The sequence below is a fragment of the Dermatophagoides pteronyssinus genome, unplaced genomic scaffold (assembly GCF_027571235.1).
Source record: "Dermatophagoides pteronyssinus isolate colony J.1.1.1.1 unplaced genomic scaffold, Derpt_VIB-CSIC_2022.12 sq0025, whole genome shotgun sequence".
Lineage (NCBI taxonomy): Eukaryota > Metazoa > Arthropoda > Arachnida > Sarcoptiformes > Pyroglyphidae > Dermatophagoides > Dermatophagoides pteronyssinus.
Genome location: NW_027461549.1, coordinates 185,491 through 210,729, shown reverse-complemented (window position 1 = coordinate 210,729; position 25,239 = coordinate 185,491). Strand labels below are relative to the sequence as shown.

The window sequence follows — 25,239 nt, the reverse complement described above, 5'->3', positions numbered from 1 at the left end:
AATAGTGGTAAAATTTATCTTGATATTCAATTTGAAAAAAAATCTATTTCCACCCAATAGAATTAAGTCCCAATGAACAACCAATAGATGTTTATGCTGATCTTGTAGCACCAGATTTCACCAGAACATTACGAAATAAAATTGTAAAATTAGGTGAAAAAGATTTCATCTATGAAGTAGATTATATTGGTAATCCAAAACCAATTATATTCTGGTATCATAATGGTAAAATTATTGATACGGATAATGATGATTATCGTGATTATTATCAAATTATAAATGATGGTTATAATTCAAAATTAATCATTTCGAAAATGAATGAAGAAGATATGGGTGAATATCGTGCAAGGATATTTTCATTTTTAGGTGAAGCAATATCGATTGCAGAGATAAAATTTCAACCTGAACCTGATCAGGATGAAATTGAATTTAAAGAAGAAAAAATTATTAAAAAAGTAATTAAAATAATTAAACGAAAATCCAAAGATGACGTACGACAGCCATCAACGATTGTTGAAGATGAGAAGAAAGAGGTAAAACCTTTGGAAAAACAATCATTAACACCACCACCACCACCACCAACCTTTCCTAAATTAACCCGTGATGATGATGATGGTATCCCTGATGTTGATGATAAAAAGTTACTAACCAAAGTAGTAAGTAGTAAAGTTGTTGATGATGATAAAAAGGTAAGTATTTACGATGATAATGATGATGTTGAAATGATGAATAAGTTGATGAAACGAGAGAAGGACGATGAAAAAATTTCCGCACCAAAAAAATCGATATTGAAAAAGAAAACAATCGATGATCAAATATCGATAGTATCATTATCGGAAGAAGAATCTATCGATGATGGTGGAAAAAAGCGAAGAAAATTGTATCAAAGACGAAGATCACAACGAAAATCAAAAGAAGATAAACAACCACAACCAAAACAACAACAAGAAGTTATTGAGGAAGAAATTCTGGAACATTTCCCAAGTCAAGATGAAAGGCAAAAATCAACAAAAACTTCTCGGAAATTAATTCTAAGACAAAAATTAAGAAATCCAAAAGATCAATCAGAAGAAATAACTGAAAAATTAATCGACCCTGATAATCTTTTGGAATTTTCTGTTGCACCTGGTCAACCTAAAATGATTATTTTCAAACGGAAAATGAAAAAAATTTCTGATGAAAATGAATTCATCATTGATCAACGTGATATAACTAGAGAAATAATAAAAATTATTGATGAAGAAATTCAAGAAATTCCGGATTCTAGCGAAGATTCGATGAAGAAAAAATATCTTCTACGTCGAAAACTTAAACTACCTGATGGCAGTGAACAAATAAGTGAACAAATTATTTCACCAGAAGATGTGGTTGAGATATCCTCACCACCAGGACAAAAACCTAAGGAAAAACCTCGAATATTGGTACGAAAAGCGATTGAAATGAAGAAGAAAGAATTATCACCCAAGAAACAAGAGAAATTTCCCGAAAAAATACAGAAAATGTTAACGGAAGAAATTTTTGAATTTCCCGGTGATGAAAAAGGAATGCCAAAAAAATTAATTATAAGAAGGCAATTGGAAAATTCTGATGGATCTATGATTGAACAACAAATTTCTGGTCATGAAATCAAACCTGAAGATTTCATCCTTGTAAAAGGAGAAATTATCAGTCAGGAGATTATCGAAATACCAGTCGAACCGAGAAAATTCATTATAAAACGCAAATTACGTCAACCAAATGGAAAAGAAGTAGTGATTGAACAACCGTTTGATGAACGGGATCATCTTGTTCGGCCAAGCATTCAGATTGATGAAATCGAATCCAGAAGAATAACCGAACTAAGTGAAATTGAAAAAGTCATCGAATCAGATGATAAGAAAGTGGAGAAATCTTCCCGAAAAGAAATGATAAAAATATCGGAAGAATTGATTGAAGTTCCGTCGGAAAAACCTGAGAAAAATCAACCAAAAAAAACAATAATTAAAAGAAAATTTCGACAACCAGATGATGGTAAAGAATTTGTTGAACAAATTGAAATTGAGAAATTTCCCCGAAAACCTAGAAAACTTGTTGTACGTAAATATCTTATAGATGATAATGACGATAAAAAACTTTTATCTGAAGAAAGAATAATTTCCGAAGAAATTATTGAAATTCCCGAGAAAGTTTCTGAGGAAAAATCTAAAAAAATACTTATTCGTCGTAAATTGAAACCCGATGTAATTGAAACAGAATTTATTCGTAAAAAAGATATTGTTGAAGAAATTTTCGATGTAATCACAGAAGAATTCGTGGAATTACCGACAGATGATAAGGAGGAAGAAACAAAAAAATTGATAATAAAACGTCGATTGAAAAAATCTGATGGTACTGAAGAAATTATGGAACGGCTCGGTGAACCAGATCAATTGATATTGATGAAAAAAGAGAAAGAAATGCTGCCGGAGCCAATTACCTGTGAACCAGATCGATTGGAAGAAATTACCAAAGAAACAACCGAAGAAATTGAAGAACCGAAAAAATTGAGTAAAAAGATATTAACAAAACAAAAAGTTAAACGGCAAGAAATTGTGGAAAAAATTTTCGATGTTCCATCAGTTATTGATCAAGAACGTCAACAACAACAAGCTCAGATAACGGAAGGTGAAATTATCTTGGAAGAATTGATCGAAGTTTCACCGTTAGATATCGGGAAAGATGAAATTAAACCAGAGGAAAAAATTACCGAAACAATTTCGGATAAAAAAACTGACGAAGACGAAATGGAAAAACAAAAAGATTCAGAAGAATTTCGGAAAAAGAAAACATTAAAAAAATCAAAACCAAAAGAAATAGTTTCAAAACCAAAAAGCGAACCGAAAGAATTGGTTCCAGAAAAAATGATGATTGAAGATAAACCAGAAAAGTTGAAAAAACTTGCAACTTTGAAACAAGAAACTGAAGATCAAAAGATTGAAAAACAGTTACAATTACCGTCGATTGACAATGAGAAAATGGAAAAATTTCCAGAAGAAATGATGAAAGTTACGATTGATGAATTACCGATAGCAGATCAAACAGTAAAAATGATTGTTGAGCAACAGATACCTGTCGATGATAATATTATTGAAATTTCATTCAAAGAACAAGAAAAAGTTGAACCAAAATTTGATCGAAAAATTGAATCACCAGACAAAATCGACGAAATGATTGCAACTAGCGAAGAAGAACAAATTTCAAAGAAACCGAAAAAGATTTTCATAAAAGGAAAACATGAAAAACCTACCTATGTGAATCAAACATTCGTAGATTTAGATATGGAAAAAGACAATGTTGAAATCGTTTTCAAAAAAATTCAAGAATTACCATCGGATAAAACGAAAAAGATGATAAAAATTTGTCAACTGAAGAAACCGGATGGTAGAGAGGAGATTGTTGAACAAATCACCGAAGTGACTGATGATCAAGATCGAAAACGAATGATTATAAGAAAATATCGACCCGAATCACCAAAACAATTGATAACAGAAGGTGAAATTATTTCCGAAGAAATAACCGAAATTTCACCAACAAAAACAACAGAACAAGAAAAAGTAAAAAAATTAACAATAAAACGTCAAATTCGACGGCCAGATGGCGTTGATGAAATTGACGTTTTAAAAGATGTACAAGAAGAAATTGTTGAAATCCCAAAGGAAGAAAGTATTTTACCTGAAGAAAAATTACCGGAAAAATTGGAAAAATCAAAAGTTACTGAAAAGATTGCCGAACAAATCGATGAAATTGACAGTGATAAAGTTGTTGAAGATAAAAGAAAAACAATCAAACGTCAAGAACCACCGATAAAAAAACCAGAAGAAAAGATAATTCTGAAGGAAAAACCAAAACCAACAACATTGGTGAAAATTTCGGAAGAAATTTTCGATGTTACTGGAGATATATCGAAAAAGATTCATAAAATACGTAAATTTCGTAAACCAAAAGATAGTAAAATGCCTGAATTGAATGAAATTAAACCCGAAGATATTGTCGAAGAAATTGAAGAAATTGTTGGAGAAGAAATTCTGGAAGAATTACCACAAAAACGCAGTGAACCAAAGAAAACAATCATAAAAAGACGATTGAAAAAACCAAATGAAATCGAAGAAATTTCGGATCAAATTGAAATTGAAGAACATCCCAAAAAACAGAAAAAGATTATTGTACGTAAATATCGGCAACGACCAGAGGATAAAAAACCAAAACTGTTGGAAGAGGAAAAAATTCTTCAGGAAAAAATTATTGAAATTCCATCAGAAGAATCGAAAAAATGGAAAAAAATATTGTTTCGTCGTAAATTGAAACCAGGAACGGTTGAAACAGAATTTATATTGGAAAAAAATGTTATGGAAGAAATTGCCGAAGTAACATCGGAAGAGATTGTTGAATTACCAGCATGTCAGGATAGACCAGAAGAGCCGAAAAAATTAATCATTCGAAGTACGGTAAAACAACCGGATGGTACAGTAGAAATTATGGAACGACCTGCCGATAAATCAATGATAATGGAAAGTGTTGATGGCAAAACAAAGTTGAAAATTATTCGAAGACCAGTGGTTCAATTTGATAGCGGAGAATTATTTGAATTTTCAATGGAAAAATTGGAAAAAATGAAAAAAGTTGTTGAAAGTAAAAAACCCGAAGAAATTAGGGAAATTTCTTCGGAAGAAATGGCGGAAAAACCTGATGAATCACGTGATGAAATCCACCAGGAAGAGTTAATTTCCGAAGAAACAACAAAAGAAATCAAAGAACCAGGTAAACCAAAAAAGATGATAAAAATTCGTCAACTGAAGAAACCGGATGGTAGAGAAGAAATTGTCGAACAAATCACCAAAGTGCCTGATGATCAAGATCGGAAACCGAAAACAATGATCATAAGAAAATATCGACCCGAATCACCAAAACAACAACAAATGATAACAGAAGGTGAAATTTTTTCCGAGGAAATAACCGAAATATCACCAAAAACAACAGAACAAGAAAAAGTAAAAAAATTAACAATAAAACGTCAAATTCGACGGCCAGATGGCGTTGATGAAATCGTCATTTTAAATGATGTTCAAGAAGAAATCGTTGAAATTCCAATGGAAGAAGAAATTGAACAGCCAGTGAAAGATAAAATCGATGATGAAAAAATCAAAGAAATTATTGAATTACAATCAGATCGTGGGAAAAAATCGATTATAAAACGAAGAAAATCCGTTGAAACAGTCGATGTTATTGATGAAGAATTGATTGAACCATCGGGAATAGAAGATTCCGAAGATAAAAAATCAAAAAAATTAATCTTACGAAGATTAATACGAAAATCAGATGGATCGGATGAAATTTTCGATGAACCATTGAACGATATGAAAATTAAAAAAATGTTGATAATCACTGAAAATAAAGAAGAGGAAAAACCATTGGAAAAAATGGAAATAATATCCGAACAAATTGTTGAATTACCATTAGATAAACAGATTGAAAAATCGAAAAAGATTATATTTGAAAGAAAATTCAGAAAACCAGATGGAAAAGAATTAATTGAAATGAAAGATGTAACCGAAGAATCGGCAGTTATTGTTGATGAAGAAATAATTGAATTACCGATAATGGTCAAAGATAAACAAGTTGATAATGTTTCAAAGGTTGAAAAACCAAAAAAATTGATTCTTAAACGTAAACTTCAAAAATTTGATGGTAGTGAAATGATAGATGAACAATTTGTCAAAAAACAAGAAGAAAAAGAAGAAGTGAGTGGCGAAATGAAACCAGAAGAAACGACCGAAAAACAACCTGAAATGAAAGAATTCATTGAAGTTTCTGAAGTAGTGGAAACAATCGAAGAAATTGAAGAAATGCCTGAAGGTGAGAAGAAAATTGTTCACAAAATCAAAAAAGTCAAGAAACCAGAAAAAAAGAAACCCGAAAAATATGTTGAACAACCTGGTGATCATATAATTGTTGATGAGACGAAAAAACCAAAGAAAATTATACGAAAAATCAAGAAACCAGATGAATTAACCGAAGAAGTGACACCAATGACTGAATTCGTTGAAGTTTATGAAGTAGTAGAAACAATCGATGAAACACCTGAATCCAAAAAGAAAGTCATCAAAAAGATTAAGAAAGTGAAGAAACCAGAAGAGGAAAAGCCAGAAGAATACGTTGAACAACCAGATGAACATTTAGTTGTAGACGAAACGGGCAAACCAAAGAAAATCATTCGAAAGATTAAAAAATCCAAAGATGAAGAAGATGTTTTGATTAAAGAATCCATTGATCTGAAAAAAGACAAAAAGAAAATTGTCTTGAAAAAGCCGAAAAAACCAGATGAAGAATTGACCGAAGAATTGAAACCAAAAGTCAGTTTTGAAACTGCTCTAAAAGATAAGCCAAAGAAAAAACCAGAAGAAACCACCGAAGAACAACCTGAAATGAAAGAATTTATCGAAGTTTCTGAAGTGGTAGAGACAATCGAAGAAATTGAAGAAACGAAAGAAGGAGACAAGAAAACTGTTCACAGAATCAAAAAAGTTAAGAAACCAGAAGAAAAGGAACCCGAAGAATACGTTGAACAACCTGGCGATCATGTAATCATTGATGAAACAAAGAAACCAAAAAAGATCCTAAGAAAAATTCAAAAACCAGGCGAAGTAACTGAAGGAATGATACCAATGACTGAATTTATTGAAGTTTCAGATATCGTCGAGACCATTGAGCAGGTTGAAGAAACACCTGATGGAGACAAGAAAACTGTTCACAAAATCAAAAAAGTAAAGAGACCGGAAGATAAAAAGCCAGAAGATTATTTAGAACAGCCGGGTGATCATATAATCGTTGATGAAACGAAAAAACCAAAGAAAATCATCAGGAAAATCAAGAAAACTGAAAAACTTGAAGACGTTGTTACTGAAGAAACAATTGAACTTACAAAAGACAAAAAGAAGATTGTCTTGAAAAAGCCAAAGAAGCCAGATGAAGAAGTGACTGAAGAATTAAAACCAGAAGTCAGTTTCGAAACTGATATAAAAGATAAGATTGAAGAAAAACTAGATGAATCAACTGAAGAACAACCTGAGATGAAAGAATTTATCGAAGTTTCCGAAGTTGTCGAAACAATCGAAGAAATTGAAGAAACTCCGGAAAGTGTGAAGAAAACTGTTCATAAAATCAAAAAAGTAAAGAAACCAGAAAAGAAAAAACCTGAAAAATACGTTGAAAAACCTGGTGATCATGTTATCGTTGATGAAAAGAATAAACCGAAGAAAATAATTAGGAAAATTAAGAAACCAGGTGAAGTAACCGAAGAAGTGACACCAATGACTGAATTTGTTGAAATATCAGATGTCATCGAGACAATCGAACAGGTTGAAGAAACACCTGAAGGCAAGAAAAAAATCATAAAAAAGATTAATAAAGTGAAGAAACCAGACGATGAAAAACTTGAAGATTATAAAACGAAACCAGATGAACATTTGGTAGTGGATGAAACCGGCAAACCAAAGAAAATTATTCGAAAGATCCGAAAACCAGATGAAAAAATCAGAAAAATCAAGAAAACTGAAAAACCAGATTATGTTCCGTTAAAAGAATCCATTGATCTGAAAAAAGATAAAAGGAAAATTGTATTGAAAAAACCCGATGGAGAAAAGATTGAGGAATTGAAACCAGAAGTCAAATTTGAAATGGCTTCAAAAGAAATACCTGAGGAAACGACTGTAGAACAATCAGATGAAATGAAAGAATTTATCGAAGTTTCTGAAGTTGTAGAAACAATCGAGGAAATTGAAGAAATGCCAGAAGGCTTGAAGAAAACTATTCATAAAATCAAAAAAGTAAAGAAACCAGAAAAAACGAAACCCGAAGAATATGTTGAACAACCTGGTGATCATGTAATCGTTGATGAAACGAAGAAACCAAAGAAAATCACTAGGAAAATTAAGAAAACCGAAAAACTTGAAGATATTGTGACTGAAGAAAAAATTGAACTTACAAACGACAAAAAGAAGATCGTCTTGAAAAAGCACGAAAAACCAGATCAAAAAGTAACTGAAGAATTGAAATCCGATGATAAGATCGAAAAGAAAAAAGATGAAACAATTGAAGAAAAACCTGAGATGAAAGAATTTATTGAAGTATCTGAAGTGGTAGAAACAATTGAAGAAATTGAAGAAATGCCAGAAGGCGTCAAGAAAACTGTCCACAGAATCAAAAAAGTAAAGAAACCAGAAAAGACAAAACCAGAAGAATACATTGAACAACCTGGTGATCATATAATCGTTGATGGAACGAAAAAACCGAGAAAAATCATACGAAAAATTGAAAAACCAGAAGAAGTGACAGAAGAAGTTACACCAATGACAGAATTTGTAGAAATTTTGGAAGTTGTTGAGACATTGGATGAAATCGAAGAAACGCCAGAAGGCAAGAAGAAAATCATCAAAAAGATTAAAAAAGTGAAGAAACCAGAAGATAAATTGGCAGAAGAATATGAAACAAAATTAGATGAACATATCCTGTCCGATGATTCTGGCAAACCAAAGAAAATCATTCGCAAAATCAAAAAACCTGACGACATGAAAGAAACCAAAGAGGAAATTGACTTCAAAGACAAAATGAAAATTGTTTTGAAAAAGCCTAAGAAGCCAGATGAAGAAAGGACTGAAGAAATGAAACCAGAAGTCAGCTTCGATAAGTCAAAAGAAAAACCAGAAGAAACGGCCGAAGAACCAACTGAGATGAATGAATTCATCGAAGTTTCTGAAGTGGTAGAGACAGTCGAAGAAATTGAAGAAACACCTGAAGGTGAAACGAAAACTGTTCATAAAATTAAGAAAGTTAAGAAACCCGAAGAAACCAAACCAGAAGAATACGTGGAACAAACTGGTGATCATATAATTGTTGATGAAACGAAAAAACCAAAGAAAATAATACGTAAAATTCCAAAACCAGGCGAAGTAACTGAAGGAGTGACACCAATGACTGAATTTGTTAAAGTTTTCGAAGTAGTGGAAACAATTGAACAGATTGAAGAAACACCTGATGGAGACAAGAAAACTGTTTTCAAAATTAAAAAAGTAAAGAAATCAAAAGATGAAAAGCCTGAAGATTATGTAGAGCAGCCTGATGATCATATAATCGTTGATGAAACGAAAAAACCAAAGAAAATCATCAGGAAAACCAAGAAAATTGAAAAACCTGAAGTTGTTGCTGGTGAAGAAAAAGACATGAAAAAGATTGTCTTGAAAGAACAAGAAAAGACAGATGAAATGGCTGAAGAAACTAAACCAGAGGTCAAATTTGATGCTGTTCCAATTGATAAGCCAGAGAAAATAATGGAAAAAAAGATCGATGTACAACCTGAAATGAAAGGATTCATTGAAGTTTCTGAAGTTGTTGAAACAATCGAAGAAATTGAAGAAAAGGCGAAACCAGAAGAATACGTTGAACAACCTGGTGAACATTTGATCGTAGATGAAGAAACGGGTAAACCGACCAAAATTATTCGAAAGATAAGAAAACCCGAAGATGAAAAGGAATCGAAAGAAGAAATTGACCTGAAAGACAGAAAGAAAATTATTTTGAAAAAACCAAAGAAACCAGAAGAAAAAGTGATAGAGGAAATAAAACCAAAAGTCAGTTTCAAGTCAAGTCCTGAGGTTCAACAAGATGAAAAACAAGAAGAAACGACTGAAGAACAAAGTGAAATGAAAGAATTTATCGAAGTTTCTGAAGTGGTAGAAACAATCGAAGAAATTGAAGAAATGCCGGAAGGAGAAAGGAAAACTGTTCATAAAATCAAAAAAGTGAAGAAACCAACAGAAAAGATACCAGAAAAAATTGAAAATCTTGTCGTACCAAAACCAGAAAAAATTGAAATAAAACCCAAATCACGTAAAGAAGAATCACTGGTGGAAAAAGAAACTGAAAAATTTTCACTAAAACCAAAGGAAACATTTGTGACAATTTCAGAAGAAATTATTGATCAACCAAGTCCATTCGAAACATCACCGAAAAAGATTCACAAAATACGTAAATTTCGAAAACCAAAAGATAGTAAAATGCCTGAATTGAGTGAAATTAAACCCGAAGATATTGTCGAAGAAATTGAAGAAATCGTCGGTGAAGAAATTCGCGAAGAATTACCACGAAAACCAAGTGAACCAAAGAAAACAATCATTAAACGACGGTTGAAAAAACCAAATGAAATTGAAGAGATTATTGAACAAATTGAAATTGAAGAATATTTGAAAAAGCCAAAAAAGATTGTCGTTCGTAAATATCGACAACTTTCTGGTGATAAAAAACCAAAATTGTTGTCAGAGGAGAAAATTCTTCAGGAAAAAATTATTGAAATTCCATCGGAAGAACAGGGAAAATTGAAAAAAATACTTGTTCGTCGTAAATTGAAACCAGGAGCGGTTGAAACAGAATTTATATTGGATAAAAATGTTATGGAAGAAATTGCCGAAATAATTTCCGAAGAGATTGTTGAATTACCAGCATGTCAGGATAGACCTGAAGAACCGAAAAAATTAATCATTCGAAGTACGGTGAAAAAACCTGATGGCACAATAGAAATTATGGAAAGACCAGCAGATAAATCAATGATAATGGAAAGTTTGGATGATGGTAAAACCAAAATGAAAATTGTACGAAGACCAATAACCGATGAAAAAGATGATATTGTTAAAATAGTCGAAAAAGAAATGGTCGATGAACGACTAAAATCAATGAAACCAGATGGCACTGAAGTTATTATTGAACAAGCAGAAATTGTTCCGTCCGATAAATCAGAAGAACAGGAAAAATTAGTTGATTCAACAGGTAAACCAGAACAACAAAAACCTGTTGAATCGGTTGAAATTAGTTCCGAACAACTAATGACGAAAAAAGAGAAAATTAAAGATATCGAAGAAGAAGAAATTGAACCAGAATTATTTATGAAAACATTAATGTTAAAAAAAATTAAAAAACAAGAATCCACTGAACCACTGAAATTATTTGATGAAATTGATATTATTGAACAAATATTTGATGAAAAAGAATTGTTTGAAAATAATGAAACGGAAATTTTTGAAGAAATAATTGATCTACCAGAAGATCAATCTGATTTTGGAAAGATTTCTTCGGAAATTGACGAGGATAAAATGAAAAAACCAATGGAAGAAATTCTTGATGAAATTATTGTCGAACAAAAAGAATCGGTGACATTGGATGGTGGCAAGAAGAAAATTATCCGAAAAATTAAAAAAATTCGTCAGCCAAAATTATCGATCAAATTCACGATGGATGATGTAACGGATCAAGAAATCATTGAACAACCAAATGAAGAAATTACCATTGAAGAAATAATCGAAGAAGAAATCAGTCCAGATGGACAAAGAAAAGTAATGAAAAAATGTCGTCAAATTCCAGCCAGAATCACTGATGAGAAAATTGATGAAAAAGTTGATGATAAACGATTTGAAATTTTCGTTGATGATAAAATGATTGAATTGCAACAACCAGGTAATTTATGAAAGTTTTACTATGAAAATTTCCCGGGACCGAAGAAACTTTTTAATTAATTTTGTTTTATCTTTTGATTTTTTTTCAGATGCAACAACAGTTATCGACGATAAGATTCTTTCGCATCCTTCAGATCATCATCAAATCATTTTTACTGAATTTTTGAAAAACCTTGAAACTAGTTACCAGTTACCATCTCAATCACCATTAACTACTAATAAAAACCAGTTACCCACAACCATCACCAATGAAATAAGTTTCATGATTGAACCATTTATCCGTGTAGAATTTAGTTTAAATAACCAAATTACTGATCAATCACCACCATTTAAACTAATAACGGTAACATTTTCTTTCAATTTTTATAATCTTTTTTTTAATTTAATTTATTTAACTAATTTTAAATTTAATTTTAACTAATTTTTAAATTTTTAAAATTTATAATTTAAAAAAAACTATCAAATGGGGGGAGACCAATACGAAAAACAAAATGAATGAAAAAAATCAAATTAAGATTTTTACAAAAAAAATGTTAATTACAAATGATAATTCTCTCTCTTTTCCGTTGTCGTTTTCCCATAGGATCAGCAACAGCAGCAACCAGAATCAAAGGAAGAAGATGAAGAATCTAAACGGAAGGAAACCAAACCAGGTATGTATAAATTATATGCAATTTTGCAGGCTTTGAATTTGGTAGGATTGAAATCTATATGAAAATGTACCGAGATTGATTTGAGTATGTAAAAAATTCCCAAGCTATAAAATTATCATTAAGCTTCTGCGTGTTTGTCTGCCTGATGTTGACAAAAATTCCAAAAATTACCAACAACCGCCGGAATGTATGGAAAGCACACATTATGACGCTACAATTTTTCTGCTCATGCTCAATTCGAAATTATTTTTCTTGATATTGATCGATTAAATCTTCTTCATTGAAAAAAAGAAATCGTTAGGAAATTTGTACGAAAAGGACCGAAAGAAGAGCCAAAACAAGATGAGATTGTCGAATTCATCGAAGTTTCTGAAGTTGTCGAAACAATTGAAGAGATTGAAGAAACGCCTGATGGTGATAAGAAAAAGGTTCACAAAATCATAAAAGTCAGAAAACCAGAAAAGCCGAAACCAGAAAAATACGTTGAACAACCTGGTGATCATGTAATCGTTGATGAAATGAAAAACCAAAGAAAATCATCAGGAAAATCAAAAAACCAGGTGAAGTAACCGAAGAAAAGACACCAATGACTGAATTTATCGAAGTTTCGGAAATTGTCGAGACAATCGAAGAGGTTGAAGAAACACCAGAAGGCAAAGAAGAAAATCATCAAAAGATTAAGAAAGTAAAGAAACCAGAAGATGAAAAGCCTGTAGAATACGTTGAAAAACCAGATGAACATTTAGTCGTAGACAAAACAGGCAAACCAAAGAAAATAATACGAAAGATAAGAAAACCAGATGACAGGAAAGAGACAAAAGGAAAGAAATTGAACTTAAAGACAAAAAGAAAATAATTATGAAAAAACCAAAGAAACCAGAAGAAAAAGTGATAGAGGAAATAAAACCAAAAGTCAGTTTCAAATCAAGTCCTGAGGTTCAACAAGATGAAAAACAAGAAGAAACAACAGAAGAACAGCCCGAAATGGAAGAATTCATTGAAGTTTCTGAAGTTGTCGAAACAATCGAAGAAATAGAGGAAACACCAGAAGGAGAAAGGAAAACTGTTCATAAAATCATAAAAGTAAAGAAACCAGAAAAGAAGAAACTAGAAGAATATGTTGAACAACCTGGTGATCATGTAATCGTTGATGAAACGAAAAAACCAAAGAAAATTATTCGAAAAATTAAAAAACCAGGCGAAGTGACCGAAGAAGTGACACCAAAGACTGAATTTGTCGAAGTTTCAGATATTATCGAAACAACCGAACAGATTGAAGAAACACCGAAAGGTAAAAAGATACTCATTAAAAAGATAAAGAAAGTAAAGAAACCAGATGATGAGAAACCTGTAGAATACGTTGAACAACCAGATGAACATTTAGTCGTAGACGAAGTGGGAAGACCAAAGAAAATTATTCGAAAGATTAAAAAATCTAAAGAAATAGAAGATATTTTAGTTAAAGAATCCATTGATCTGAAAAAAGACAAAAAGAAAATTGTCTTGAAAAAGCCCAAGAAACCAGAGTATGAAATTACTGAAGAATTAAAACTAAAAGTCAGTTTTGAAAAGGCTCTAAAAGATAAGCCAGAGGAAAAACCAAAAGAAATGACTGAAGAACAACCTGAAATGAAAGAATATATCGAAGTTTCTGAAGTGGTGGAAACAATCGAAGAAATAGAGGAAACACCAGAAGGAGAAAGGAAAACTGTCCACAAAATCAAAAAAGTGAAGAAACCCGAAAATGCAAAACCAGACGAATATGTTGAACATCCTGATGATCATGTTATCGTAGATGAAACGAAAAAACCAAAGAAAATCATACGGAAAATCAAGAAACCAGGTGAAGTGACAGAAGTCACACCAATGACTGAATTTGTTGAAATATCAGATATCATTGAAACAACAGAAGAAATCAGCCAGACTCCAGAAGGCAAGAAGAAAATTATACGAAAAATCAAAAAAGTAAAGAAACCAGACGATCAGACACCCAAAGATTATGAGAAAAAACCTGATGAACATATTCTGTCTGATGATTCTGGTAAACCGAAGAAAATCATTCGTAAGATCAGAAAACAGGATGATAAAAAAGAGACAAAAGAAGAAATTGAATTGAAAGACAAGAAAAAGATTGTCTTGAAACGTTCTACAAAACCAGAAGAAAAAGTGATTGAAGAAATAAAACCAGAAGTCAGTTTCAAATCAAGTCCCGCCATTCAACCAGATGAAAAACCAGAAGAAACGACCGAAGAACAACCTGAAATGAAAGAATTTATTGAAGTTTCTGAAGTGATAGAAACAATCGAAGAAATTGAAGAAACACCAGAAGGAGAAAAGAGAACAGTTCACAAAATCATAAAAGTGAAAAAACCAAAGGAAAAGAAACCCGAAAAATACGTTGAACAACCTGGTGATCATGTAATCGTTGATGAAATGAAAAAACCGAAGAAAATCATCAGGAAAATCAAAAAACCAGGTGAAGTAACCGAAGAAGTGCTGCCAATGACTGAATTTGTCGAAGTTTCAGATATCATCGAGTCTACCGAACAGATTGAAGAAACACCCATGAAGGCAAGAAGAAAATCGTTAAAAAAGATTAAAAAGTAAAGAAACCAGAAGAGGAAAAACCTGAAGAGTATGAGAAAAAACCAGATGAACATTTGGTTGTAGACGAAACAGGTAAACCAAAGAAAATCATTCGTAAGATTAAAAAGCCAGAAGATAAAAAAGAATCCAAAGAAGAAATTGATCTTAAAGACAAAAAGAAAATAATTCTGAAAAAGCCTAAGAAGTCAGAAGAAGAAATTACTGACGAAATGAAAACAAAAGTAAGTTTTGAAACAATTTCAAAAGATAAACCAGAGGAAAAATCAGAAGAAACGACTGAAGAGCTGCCTGATATGAAAGAATTCATTGAAATTTCTGAAGTTGTGGAGACAATTGAAGAGATTGAAGAAATGCCTGAAGGCGTGAAGAAAACTATTCACAAAATCAAAAAAGTTAAGAAACCAGAAAAGACACAACCCGAAGAATATGTTGAGCAACCTGGTGATCATGTAATCGTCGATGAGACGAAAAAACCGAAGAAAATTATAAGGAAAATCAAGAAACCAGGTGAAGTAACTGAAGAAGTAACACAAATGTCTGAATTTGTTGAAATATCAGATATTGTCGAGACAATTGAAGAAATCAGTCAGACTCCAGAAGGCAAGAAGAAAATCATAAGAAAAATCAAAAAAGTAAAGAAACCAGACGATCAGACACCCGAAGATTATGAAAAGAAACCAGATGAACATTTAGTTGTTGATAAGGAAACAGGAAAACCAAAGAAAATTATTCGCAAGATTAAGAAATCTGAAGAACCAGAATATGATAAAATACCTGAAGATATTATAAGTGAAGAATTTATTGAAATGGTAAAAGATAAAAAGAAAATCATATTGAAAAAACAACAACAAAAACCTGAAGATGTAATTGAAAAATTAGAACCAGAAATTACAGTTGAGAAAATTTTAGAGGAAAAATTGAAGCAAGAACCATCGGAAATGATGGAACATTTTCCAGAAAAGGAGATTATAGAATTTGTCGAAGTTTCTGAAGTTGTAGAAACTATCGATGAAATTGAAGAAACTCCTGAAGGTAAAAAGAAAATTGTTCACAAAATTAAGAAAGTTAAGAAACCAGAGGAAAAAAAACCTGAAGAATACGTTGAACAACCTGGTGATCATGTAATTGTTGATGAGACGAAAAAACCAAAGAAAATCATCCGGAAAATCAAAAAACCGGATGAAGTTACGGAAGAAGTGATACCAATGACTGAATTCATCGAAATTTCGGAAGTAGTGGAAACGATGGATGTGATTGAAGAAACACCTGAAGGCAAAAAGAAAATCATAAGAAAGATTAAGAAAATAAGGAAACCAGAAAAGACCAAACCAGAAGAATACGTTGAACAACCTGGTGATCATGTAATCGTTGATGAAATGAAAAAACCAAAGAAAATCATCAGGAAAATCAAAAAATCTGAAAAACCTGAAGATGTTGTCACTGAAGAAACAATTGAACTAACAAAAGACAAAAAGAAGATTGTCTTGAAAAAACCAAAGAAGCCAGATGAAGAAATTACTGACGAAATGAAACCAGAAGTAAGTTTTGAAACAATTTCAAAAGATAAACCAGAGGAAAAACCAGAAGAAATCACCGAAGAAGAACCAGAAATGAAAGAATTTATAGAAGTTTCCGAAGTTGTTGAAACAATCGAAGAAATTGAAGAAATGCCAGAAGGAGTGAAGAAAACTGTACACAAAATTAAAAAAGTAAAGAAGCCAGAAAAGACCAAACCAGAAGAATATGTTGAACAACCTGGTGATCATGTAATCGTTGATGAGACAAAGAAACCAAAGAAAATCATACGAAAAATCAGGAAACCAGGTGAAATAACAGAGGAAGTAACAACAATGACTGAATTTGTCGAAGTTTCTGATATCATCGAAACTATCGAAGAAATCAGTCAGACTCCTGAAGGAAAGAAGAAAATCATCAAAAAGATAAAAAAGGTTAAAAAACCAGACGATGAGAAATCTGAAGAATATGAAAAGAAACCAGATGAACATTTGGTAGTGGATGAAACAGGCAAACCAAAGAAAATCATTCGCAAAATTAAAAAACCTGATGACAAGAAAGAAACAAAAGAAGAAATTCATCTTAAAGACAAAAAGAAAATTGTTTTGAAAAAGCCCAAGAAACCAGATGAAGAGGTGATTGAGGAAATGAAAAAAGAAGTGCACGTCAAAATTGCTCCAAAAGATATGCCAAAGAAAAAACTCGAAGAAATCATCGAAGAAGAACCTGAAATGAAAGAATTCATCGAAGTTTCTGAAATAGTGGAAACAATCGAAGAAATTGAAGAAATGCCTGAAGGTGTTAAGAAAACTGTTCACAAAATCAAAAAAGTAAAGAAACCGTCAGAAAAGAAATCAGAAGAATACGTTGAACAACCTGGTGATCATGTTATCATAGATGAAATGAAGAAACCGAAGAAAATTATACGAAAAATCAAAAAACCAGGTGAAATAACAGAAGTAACACCAATGACTGAATTTGTAGAAATTTCAGATATCATCGAAACTACCGAACAAATTGACGAAACGCCTGAAGGCAAGAAGATAATCATCAAAAAGATTAAGAAAGTAAAGAAACCAGAAAAGGAAAAGCCTGAAGAATATGAAAAGAAACCTGATGAACACCTTCTATTTGATGATACTGGAAAACCGAAAAAATCATCAAAAGATTCAAAAAATTGAGAGGCCAGAAGATATTTTGGTAGAAGAAAAAATTGATCTTACAGAAGACAAAAAGAAAATTGTCTTGAAAAAACCAAAAAAGCAAGATGAAGAAGTGATTGAGGAAATGAAACCAGAAGTTAGTTTTGAATCAAAATTGGATGATGTGCCCGAAAAAAGAAAAGTTGAAACAACTGAAGAACAACCTGAAATGAAAGAATTCATTGAAGTATCAGAAGTGGTAGAGACAATCGAAGAAATTGAAGAAACACCAGAAGGAGAAAGGAAAACTGTTCACAAAATCAAAAAAGTGAAGAAACCAGAAGAGGAAAAGCCTGAAGAATACGTTGAACAACCTGGTGATCATGTTATCGTTGATGAAACAAAGAAACCAAAAAAGATCATTCGAAAAATTCAAAAACCAGGCGAAATAACTGAAGGTGCGATACCAATGAGTGAATTTATTGAAATTTCAAAAGTTATAGAAACAATTGATGAAATTAGTGAAATGCCAGAAGGAAAGAAGAAAATCATCAAAAAAGTGAAAAAAGTAATGAAACCAGAAAAGGAAAAGCCTGAAGAATATGAAAAGAAACCTGATGAACATTTGATTGTCGATGATAAAACTGGTCAACCAAAGAAAATTATTCGAAAGATTAAAAAATCTGAAAAACCAGAAGATGTTTTAGTTGAAGAATCAATTGATTTGAAAAAAGATAAAAAGAAAATTGTCTTGAAAAAGTTGAAGAAACCAGATGAGAAAGTGGTTGAGGAAATGAAACCAGAAGTAAGTTTCGAAACAATTTCAAAAGATGAACCGGTAACGAAACCAGAAGAAGAAACTACCGAAAAAGAACCTGAGATGAAAGAATTTATCGAAGTATCTGAAGTGGTCGAAACAATCGAAGAAATAGAAGAAATGCCAGAAGGTGTGAAGAAAACTGTTCACAAAATCAAAAAAGTTAAGAAACCAGAAAAAACGAAACCCGAGGAATACGTTGAACAACCTGGTGATCATGTAATTGTTGATGAAACGAAAAAACCAAAGAAAATTATACGGAAAATCAAAAAACCAGGTGAAGTAACAGAAGAAGTCACATCAATGACAGAATTTGTCGAAATTTCGGATGTCGTCGAGACGATTGAACAAATTGCAGAAACACCTGAAGGCAAGAAGAAAATCATCAAAAAGATTAAAAAAGTAAAGAAACCAGAAGAGGAAAAGCCTGTAGAATACGTTGAAAAACCAGATGAACATTTGATTGTTGATAAAGAAACAGGTAAACCAAAGAAAATTATTCGAAAGATCCAAAAACCTATAGAACCAGAAGAACGTAAAAAATCCGAAGAATTACATGAACGTATTGAAACATTAATTGAAGAGATAACAAAAACATTTGATAAAGAAATTACTGATGAAAAAGAAGAAACAATAAAATTGGAAATTGAAGAAATGTTAAAACAATTACAGAAACCAACTGAAGAACAGGATAAAATGGAAGAAATTAAAGATGATGTTGAACAATTGAAAACATTGACAGAAGAAATGGATGAATTTGCCGATTTTCTAAGGGAAAAATTGGGAAAACCAAGAATAAAAACTAAATTGGAAGAAGAATTGAAAATTGAAAAAGATAAAAAGAAAATTGTATTGAAAAAGCCTAAGAAACCAGATGAAGAAAAAGTGGCTGAAGAAATGCAACCAAAAGTGAGTTTCGAAACTGTTATAAAAGATAAGCCAGAGGAAGAACCCAAAGAAACGACCGAAGAACAACCTGAAATGAAAGAATTTATTGAAGTTTCGGAAGTTGTGGAAACAATAGAAGAAATTGAAGAAATGAAGGATGGCGTGAAGAAAACTGTTCACAAAATTAAAAAAGTGAAGAAACCAGAAAAATCCAAACCAGAAGAATACGTTGAACAACCTGGTGATCATGTAATTGTTGATGAAACGAAAAAACCAAAGAAAATTATACGGAAAATTCCAAAACCATGCGAAGTAACTGAAGGTGTGATACCAATGACTGAATTTGTCGAAGTTTCCGATATCGTCGAAACAATCGAACAGATTGAAGAAACACCTGATGGTGAAAAGAAAATCATCAAAAAGATTAAAAAAGTAAAGAAACCAGAAGAGAAAATGCCAGAAGAATATGAAAAGAAACCCGATGATCACATTATTGTTGATGAAACAGGAAAACCAAAGAAAGTCATACGAAAGATTCGAAAACCAGATGATGAAAAAGAATCAAAAGAAGAAATCGATATCAAAGAGAAAAAGAAAATTGTTTTGAAAAAGCCGAAAAAGTCAGAAGTTATTGAAGAAACAAAACCAGAAATTTCATCAGTAACAATCCCAGTGGATGAACAAGAGAAAATACCTGAAGAAACAACTCAGGAACAACCTGAAATGAAAGAATTCATCGAAGTATCCGAAGTGGTGGAAACAATCGAAGAAATTGAAGAAACACCTGAAGGTGAGAAGAAAACTATCCACAAAATTAAAAAGGTGAAAAAACCAAAAGAAAAGAAACCTGAAGAATATGTTGAACAACCTGGTGATCATGTAATCGTTGATGAGACGAAAAAACCAAAGAAAATCATACGGAAAATCAAGAAGCCAGGTGAAGTGACAGAAGAAGTGACACCAATGACAGAATTTGTCGAAATTTCTGAAGTTGTGGAAACCATGTATGAGATTGAAGAAACACCTGAAGGCACGAAGAAAATCATCAAAAAAGTGAAAAAAATAAAGAAATCAGACGATGAAAGACCAAAGGATTATGAAAAGAAACCTGATGAACATTTGGTAGTAGATGAGGAAACAGGTGAACCAAAGAAAATTATTCGTAAAATCAAGAAAACTGAGAAGCCTGAAGATGTTTTGATGAAAGATACAATCGATTTAACGAAGGACAAAAAGAAAATTATGTTGAAAAAGCCTAAGAAACCAGTTGAAGAAATTGCTGATGAAATGAAACCCAAAGTTAGCATAAAAACAGAACCAAAAGATGAACCAGATAAAAAACCAGAAGAAACAACCCAACAACAACCTGAAATGAAAGAATTCATCGAAATATCCGAAGTTGTTGAAACAATCGAAGAAATTGAAGAAATGCCAGAAGGTGTGAAGAAAACTGTTCATAAAATCAAAAAAGTAAAGAAACCAGAAAAGACCAAACCAGAAGAATACATTGAACAGCCTGGTGATCATGTAATTGTTGATGAGAAAAAGAAACCAAAGAAAATCATTCAAAAAATCAAAAAACCAGGTGAAGTAACCGAAGAAGTGGCGCCGATGACTGAATTTGTCGAAGTTTCACAAATTGTCGAGACAATCGAAGAAATCAGTCAGACGCCTGAAGGCGAAAAGAAAACTGTACACAAAATTAAGAAAGTGAAAAGTCCCGAAGAAGAAAAGCCAAAAGAATATGAAAAGAAACCAGATGAACATTTGGTTGTTGATGAGGAAACTGGTAAACCAAAGAAAATTATCCGAAAAATTGAGAAATCTGAAAAACCAGAAGATGTCTTAGTCGAAGAATCAATTGAACTGAAAAAAGACAAAAAGAAAATTGTATTGAAAAAATCAAAGAAGCCAGAAGAAGAAATCGCTGATGAAATGAAACCAGAAGTTAGTTTCGAAATTTCTCTAAAAGATAAACCAGTGGAGAGACCAGAAGAAACAACCGAAGAACAACCTGAAATGAAAGAATTCATTGAAGTTTCTGAAGTGGTAGAGACAATCGTAGAGATTGAAGAAACACCACAAGGTGAGAAGAAAACTGTTCACAAAATCAAAAAAGTTAAGAAACCCGAAAAAGCCAAACCAGAAGAATACGAAGAACAACCTGGGGATCATGTAATCGTCGATGAAACAAAGAAACCGACGAAGATTATTCGAAAAATTCCAAAACCAGACGAAGTAACAGAAGAAGTGACACCAATGACTGAATTTGTTGAAGTTTCGGAAGTTGTTGAGACATTGGATGAAATTAAAGAAACACCAGAAGGAAAGAAGAAAATTATAAAAAAGATTAAAAAAGTAAAGAAACCAGAAGAGGAAAAGGCTGAAGAATATGAAAAGAAACCTGATGAACATTTAGTCGTTGACGAAACGGGAAAACCAAAGAAAATCATCCGTAAAATTAGCAAACTTGATGACGAAAAAGAACCGAAAGACAAAAAGAAAATTGTCTTGAAAAAACCAAAAAAGCCAGAAGTTTCCAAAGAAACCAAACCAGAAATTTCTTCGGAAACAATTCCAACGGATAAGGTAGAGATGAAACCAGAAGAAAAAATCCAGGAAAAACCTGAAATTAAAGAAATTTCTAAAGAAGTTTCTGAAGTTGTTGAAACAATCGAAAAGATTGAAGAACCAACCGAAGAAAAGAAAACTGTTCACAAAATTAAGAAAATTAAGAAACCAAAAGATGCTGAAAAAATTGAAGAATCAAAATTGGCTGAAGAACAAATGAAAGTGGAAGAAAAACCAAGAATTTCGACATTTGATGAATCGGAAGAAGAATTAACCGAATCGGTTATTAAACCTGAACAAGAATTCATTACTGAAACAAAACGAAAAATCAGGAAATCAAGAAGAAAAGAAATGCCTGAAGAAGAAGTGTTTGAAGAATATTCAGCTAAAGAAATTTATGAAGATGTTAGGACAGAAATTTTTGAAGAAATTATCGATCTACCGGATGATGATAAAACTGAAGCAGAAGATTTATTGAAACCAGATGAACGAGAAGAAGAAAAACCTGATGAAGGTAAGAAAAAAATTGTGAAGAAAATTAAAAAGATTGAAAAAGTTGAACAAGAAAAAGAAATTGATGAAAGAAAACCAGTGGAGAAGGAAGAAATCATTGAACAACCAGAATCCACTGAATTGATTGAAACAACTGAAGTCATTGAAACAGTTGAAGAAACACCAGAAGGTGAAAAGAAAATTGTCAAAAAGATTAGAAAAATAAAGAAACCGAAAGTGACTGAAGAGTCAATTAGTTTGAAACCTAAAGATGAACCAGTGATTGAAGAATCTATCGAGGAAGAAATAAAACCAGAAGATGAATCCAAAATTGATGCTGAAACCAAGAGAAAGATTTTGAAAAAACCAAAACGAAAAGAATCAGTCACGGAAATTCTGGAAGCAGATGAAAAAGAAGTGACCGAAGAAGTCAAAACAGAAATCTTTGAGGAGATCATTGAATTGCCTGATGAAGAAAAACCAGAAGAATTAATTGAAATGACGCCAGAAGGTAAAAAGAAAGTGATCAAAAAGGTCAAGAAAATCAGAAAACCAGAAGAAGAAACGAAACACAAAATTGAAGAATTGAAAATCGTTGAAGAAGAAAAACCAAAAGAAGAAGAAATCATTGAACAACCTGAACAACAAGAAATGATCGAAACGACCGAGATAATTGAAACAATCGAAGAGACACCTGAAGGGGAAAAGAAAATTGTCAAGAAGATCAAAAAAGTAAAGAAACCTAAGGTAACAGAAGAAATGATAAGTTTAAAACCCACAGAAACAGTAGTTGCTGAGTTTATCGAAGAAGAGACTAAACCAGAAGATGAATCCGAAATCAGGGCCGAAACCAAGAAAAAGATTTTGAAAAAACCAAAACAAAAAGAATCGGTCGCAGAAATTCCAGAAATAGTAGAAAAAGAAATTACCGAAGAAATCAAAACTGAAATATTCGAAGAAATAATTGAATTGCCTGATGATAAGCAAATATCTGAAGAAATTATCGAAACAATCAAAGAGACACCTGAAGGCGAGAAAAAAGTTATTAAAAAGATTAAGAAGATAAAGAAACCAAAAGAAGATAAAATCGAGGTAGAAGAAGTTAAACCAGAATTTGAACAAGAAAAACCAAAGGATGAAGAAATCACAGAACAACCTGAATCAACTGAAATGATTGAAACAACTGAAGTAATTGAAACAATCGAAGAAACACCAGAAGGTGAAAAGAAAGTTGTGAAAAAGGTTAAGAAAGTAAAGAAACCAAAAGTGACTGAAGAGTTGATCAGTTTGAAACCTAAAGATGAACCAGTCGTAGAAGAATCAATTGAAGAAGAAATTCAACCCGAAGATGAATCAAAAATCGAAGCTGAAACAAATAAAAAGATTTTGAAAAAACCAAAAAGAAAAGAATCAATCACGAAATTCCAGAAACAAAGAAAAAGAAATTATCGAGGAAATCAAAACTGAAATCTTTGAAGAAATCATTGAATTGCCCGAAGAAGAAAAACCAGAAGAAATTATTGAATCAATCGAGATGACACCTGAAGGTGAAAAGAAAATTGTGAAAAAGATTAAGAAAGTAAAGAAACCAAAAGAAGAAACAAAACCAGAAATAAGAGAAACAAAATTTGCTGAAGAAGAAAAACCAAAAGAAGAAGAAATTATTGAACAACCTGAACAACAGGAAATGATCGAAACAATCGAAGTCATTGAAACAATCGAAGAGACACCCGAAGGTGAAAAGAAGATCATCAAAAAGATCAAAAAAGTAAAGAAACCAAAAGAAGAAAAGGTTGTTGAAGAAGAAGTGAAACCAGAAGTTAAAGAATCAAAACCAACTGAAGAAGAAAAGCCAGAACATGAAGAAATAGCTAAACCAGAAAAAGAAGAAATAATTGAAACAACTGAAGTTATAGAAACAGTTGAAGAGACACCAGAAGGTGAAAAGAAGATTGTCAAAAAGATTAAGAAAGTTAAGAAACCAAAAGAACCAGCAGCTGCTGAAGAAAAAGAAACAACTGTTATTACCGAAGAGATGATTGAATTGAAACCGAGTGAAGAAATTCTTGATGAACAAAAACCAGAAGAAGAAATTCAACCTGATATTGAATCTGAACTTGGTGTTGAAACAAAGAAAAAATTAGTGAAAAAATTGAAAAAACCAAAAGAATCAACAGCTGAAGAACAAAAACCAGAGGACAAAGAAATTACCGAAGAAACGACAGTCACTGTTACCGAGGAAATTATTGAACTTCCAGATGAAGAGGAAATCAAACCAGGTGAAGAGAAAGAAAAACCAAAAAAGAAGAAAGTCATCAGACGCAAATCTAAGCTAGATGAAGAAACAAAACTCACCACAGAAGAAATGATTGAATTGAAACCAACAGAGGAAATTCTCGATAAACAAAAACCCGAAGAAGAGATCAAACCAGACGTTGAATCAGAACTTGGTGTTGAAACAAAGAAAAAATTAGTGAAAAAATTGACCAAACCAAAAGAACCGACAGTTGAAGAACAAAAACCAGAAGAAAAAGAAATAACAGAAGAAATAACAGTCACTGTCTCTGAAGAAATTATCGAGCTTCCTGATGAGAAAGAAATACCGAAAAAGAAAAAAGTCATCAGACGAAAATCAAAACCAGATGAAGAGGCAACAGTTATCACAGAAGAAATGATTGAGTTAAAACCAACAGAAGAAGCTCCTGAAGAGGAAGAGATGGAAATAATCGAAACAATCGAAGAGACACCAGACGGTGAAAAGAAAGTGGTGAAAAGATTAAAAAGTTAAGAAACCAAAAGATGAAAAGAGTGTGGAAGAAAAACTGAAACCAGAAGCTGTTGAAGAAGAAAAACCTAAGGAAGTAGAAAGTACTGAACAACCTGAACAGCCAGAAATGATCGAAACAACCGAAATCATTGAAACAATCGAAGAGACACCAGAAGGTGAAAAGAAAATGATTAAAAAGATTAAGAAAGTGAAAAAGCCAGAAGTGACTGAAGAGTTGATTAGTTTGAAGCCATCAGATGAACCGGTCATT

General features: G+C 32.1%; 5 protein-coding genes across 5 annotated transcripts in view; all 5 read left to right on the top strand.

Annotated features, from left to right (window-relative positions):
* LOC113789093 (uncharacterized) overlaps positions 1-12,820 on the top strand; it is a 29,835-nt gene extending 17,015 nt beyond the window's left edge. The window contains exons 12-15 of the mRNA XM_075823315.1: positions 61-11,517; positions 11,606-11,859; positions 12,100-12,169; positions 12,461-12,820. Of these exons, the coding sequence (XP_075679430.1) occupies positions 61-11,517; positions 11,606-11,859; positions 12,100-12,169; positions 12,461-12,738 (12,059 nt within the window). The 3' untranslated portion in view covers positions 12,739-12,820. The remainder of the gene's footprint in view (positions 1-60; positions 11,518-11,605; positions 11,860-12,099; positions 12,170-12,460) is intronic.
* A 27-nt stretch (positions 12,821-12,847) lies between these two features.
* On the top strand, positions 12,848-14,776 carry LOC142645865 (uncharacterized). Its single transcript, XM_075823314.1, has one exon. The coding sequence runs from the start codon at positions 13,028-13,030 to the stop codon at positions 14,774-14,776; it is 1,749 nt and encodes a 582-aa protein (XP_075679429.1). The 5' UTR covers positions 12,848-13,027.
* LOC142644828 (uncharacterized) lies at positions 14,737-17,482 on the top strand. The gene has a single exon (XM_075823250.1). It carries the CDS (start codon positions 14,986-14,988, stop codon positions 17,470-17,472), a length of 2,487 nt encoding a protein of 828 aa, XP_075679365.1. The 5' UTR covers positions 14,737-14,985; the 3' UTR covers positions 17,473-17,482.
* A 96-nt stretch (positions 17,483-17,578) lies between these two features.
* Positions 17,579-25,239, top strand: part of LOC142645864 (uncharacterized) — a 51,698-nt gene continuing 44,037 nt past the window's right edge. Inside the window, exon 1 of the mRNA XM_075823313.1 lies at positions 17,579-18,677. Coding sequence (XP_075679428.1) covers positions 17,579-18,677 — 1,099 coding nt within the window. The remainder of the gene's footprint in view (positions 18,678-25,239) is intronic.
* On the top strand, positions 18,684-25,234 carry LOC142644813 (uncharacterized). The gene is given in 2 exon segments (XM_075823258.1): positions 18,684-23,653; positions 23,655-25,234. Coding segments are annotated over 2 exon segments (6,084 nt in total). The 5' UTR covers positions 18,684-18,904; the 3' UTR covers positions 24,990-25,234.

Bases quoted from the DNA above. Each gene is read 5' to 3' on its own strand.
- LOC142645865 (XM_075823314.1), top strand. From the start codon at position 13,028: ATGAAAAAACCAAAGAAACCAGAAGAAAAAGTGATAGAGGAAATAAAA.
- LOC142644828 (XM_075823250.1), top strand. From the start codon at position 14,986: ATGAAAACAAAAGTAAGTTTTGAAACAATTTCAAAAGATAAACCAGAG.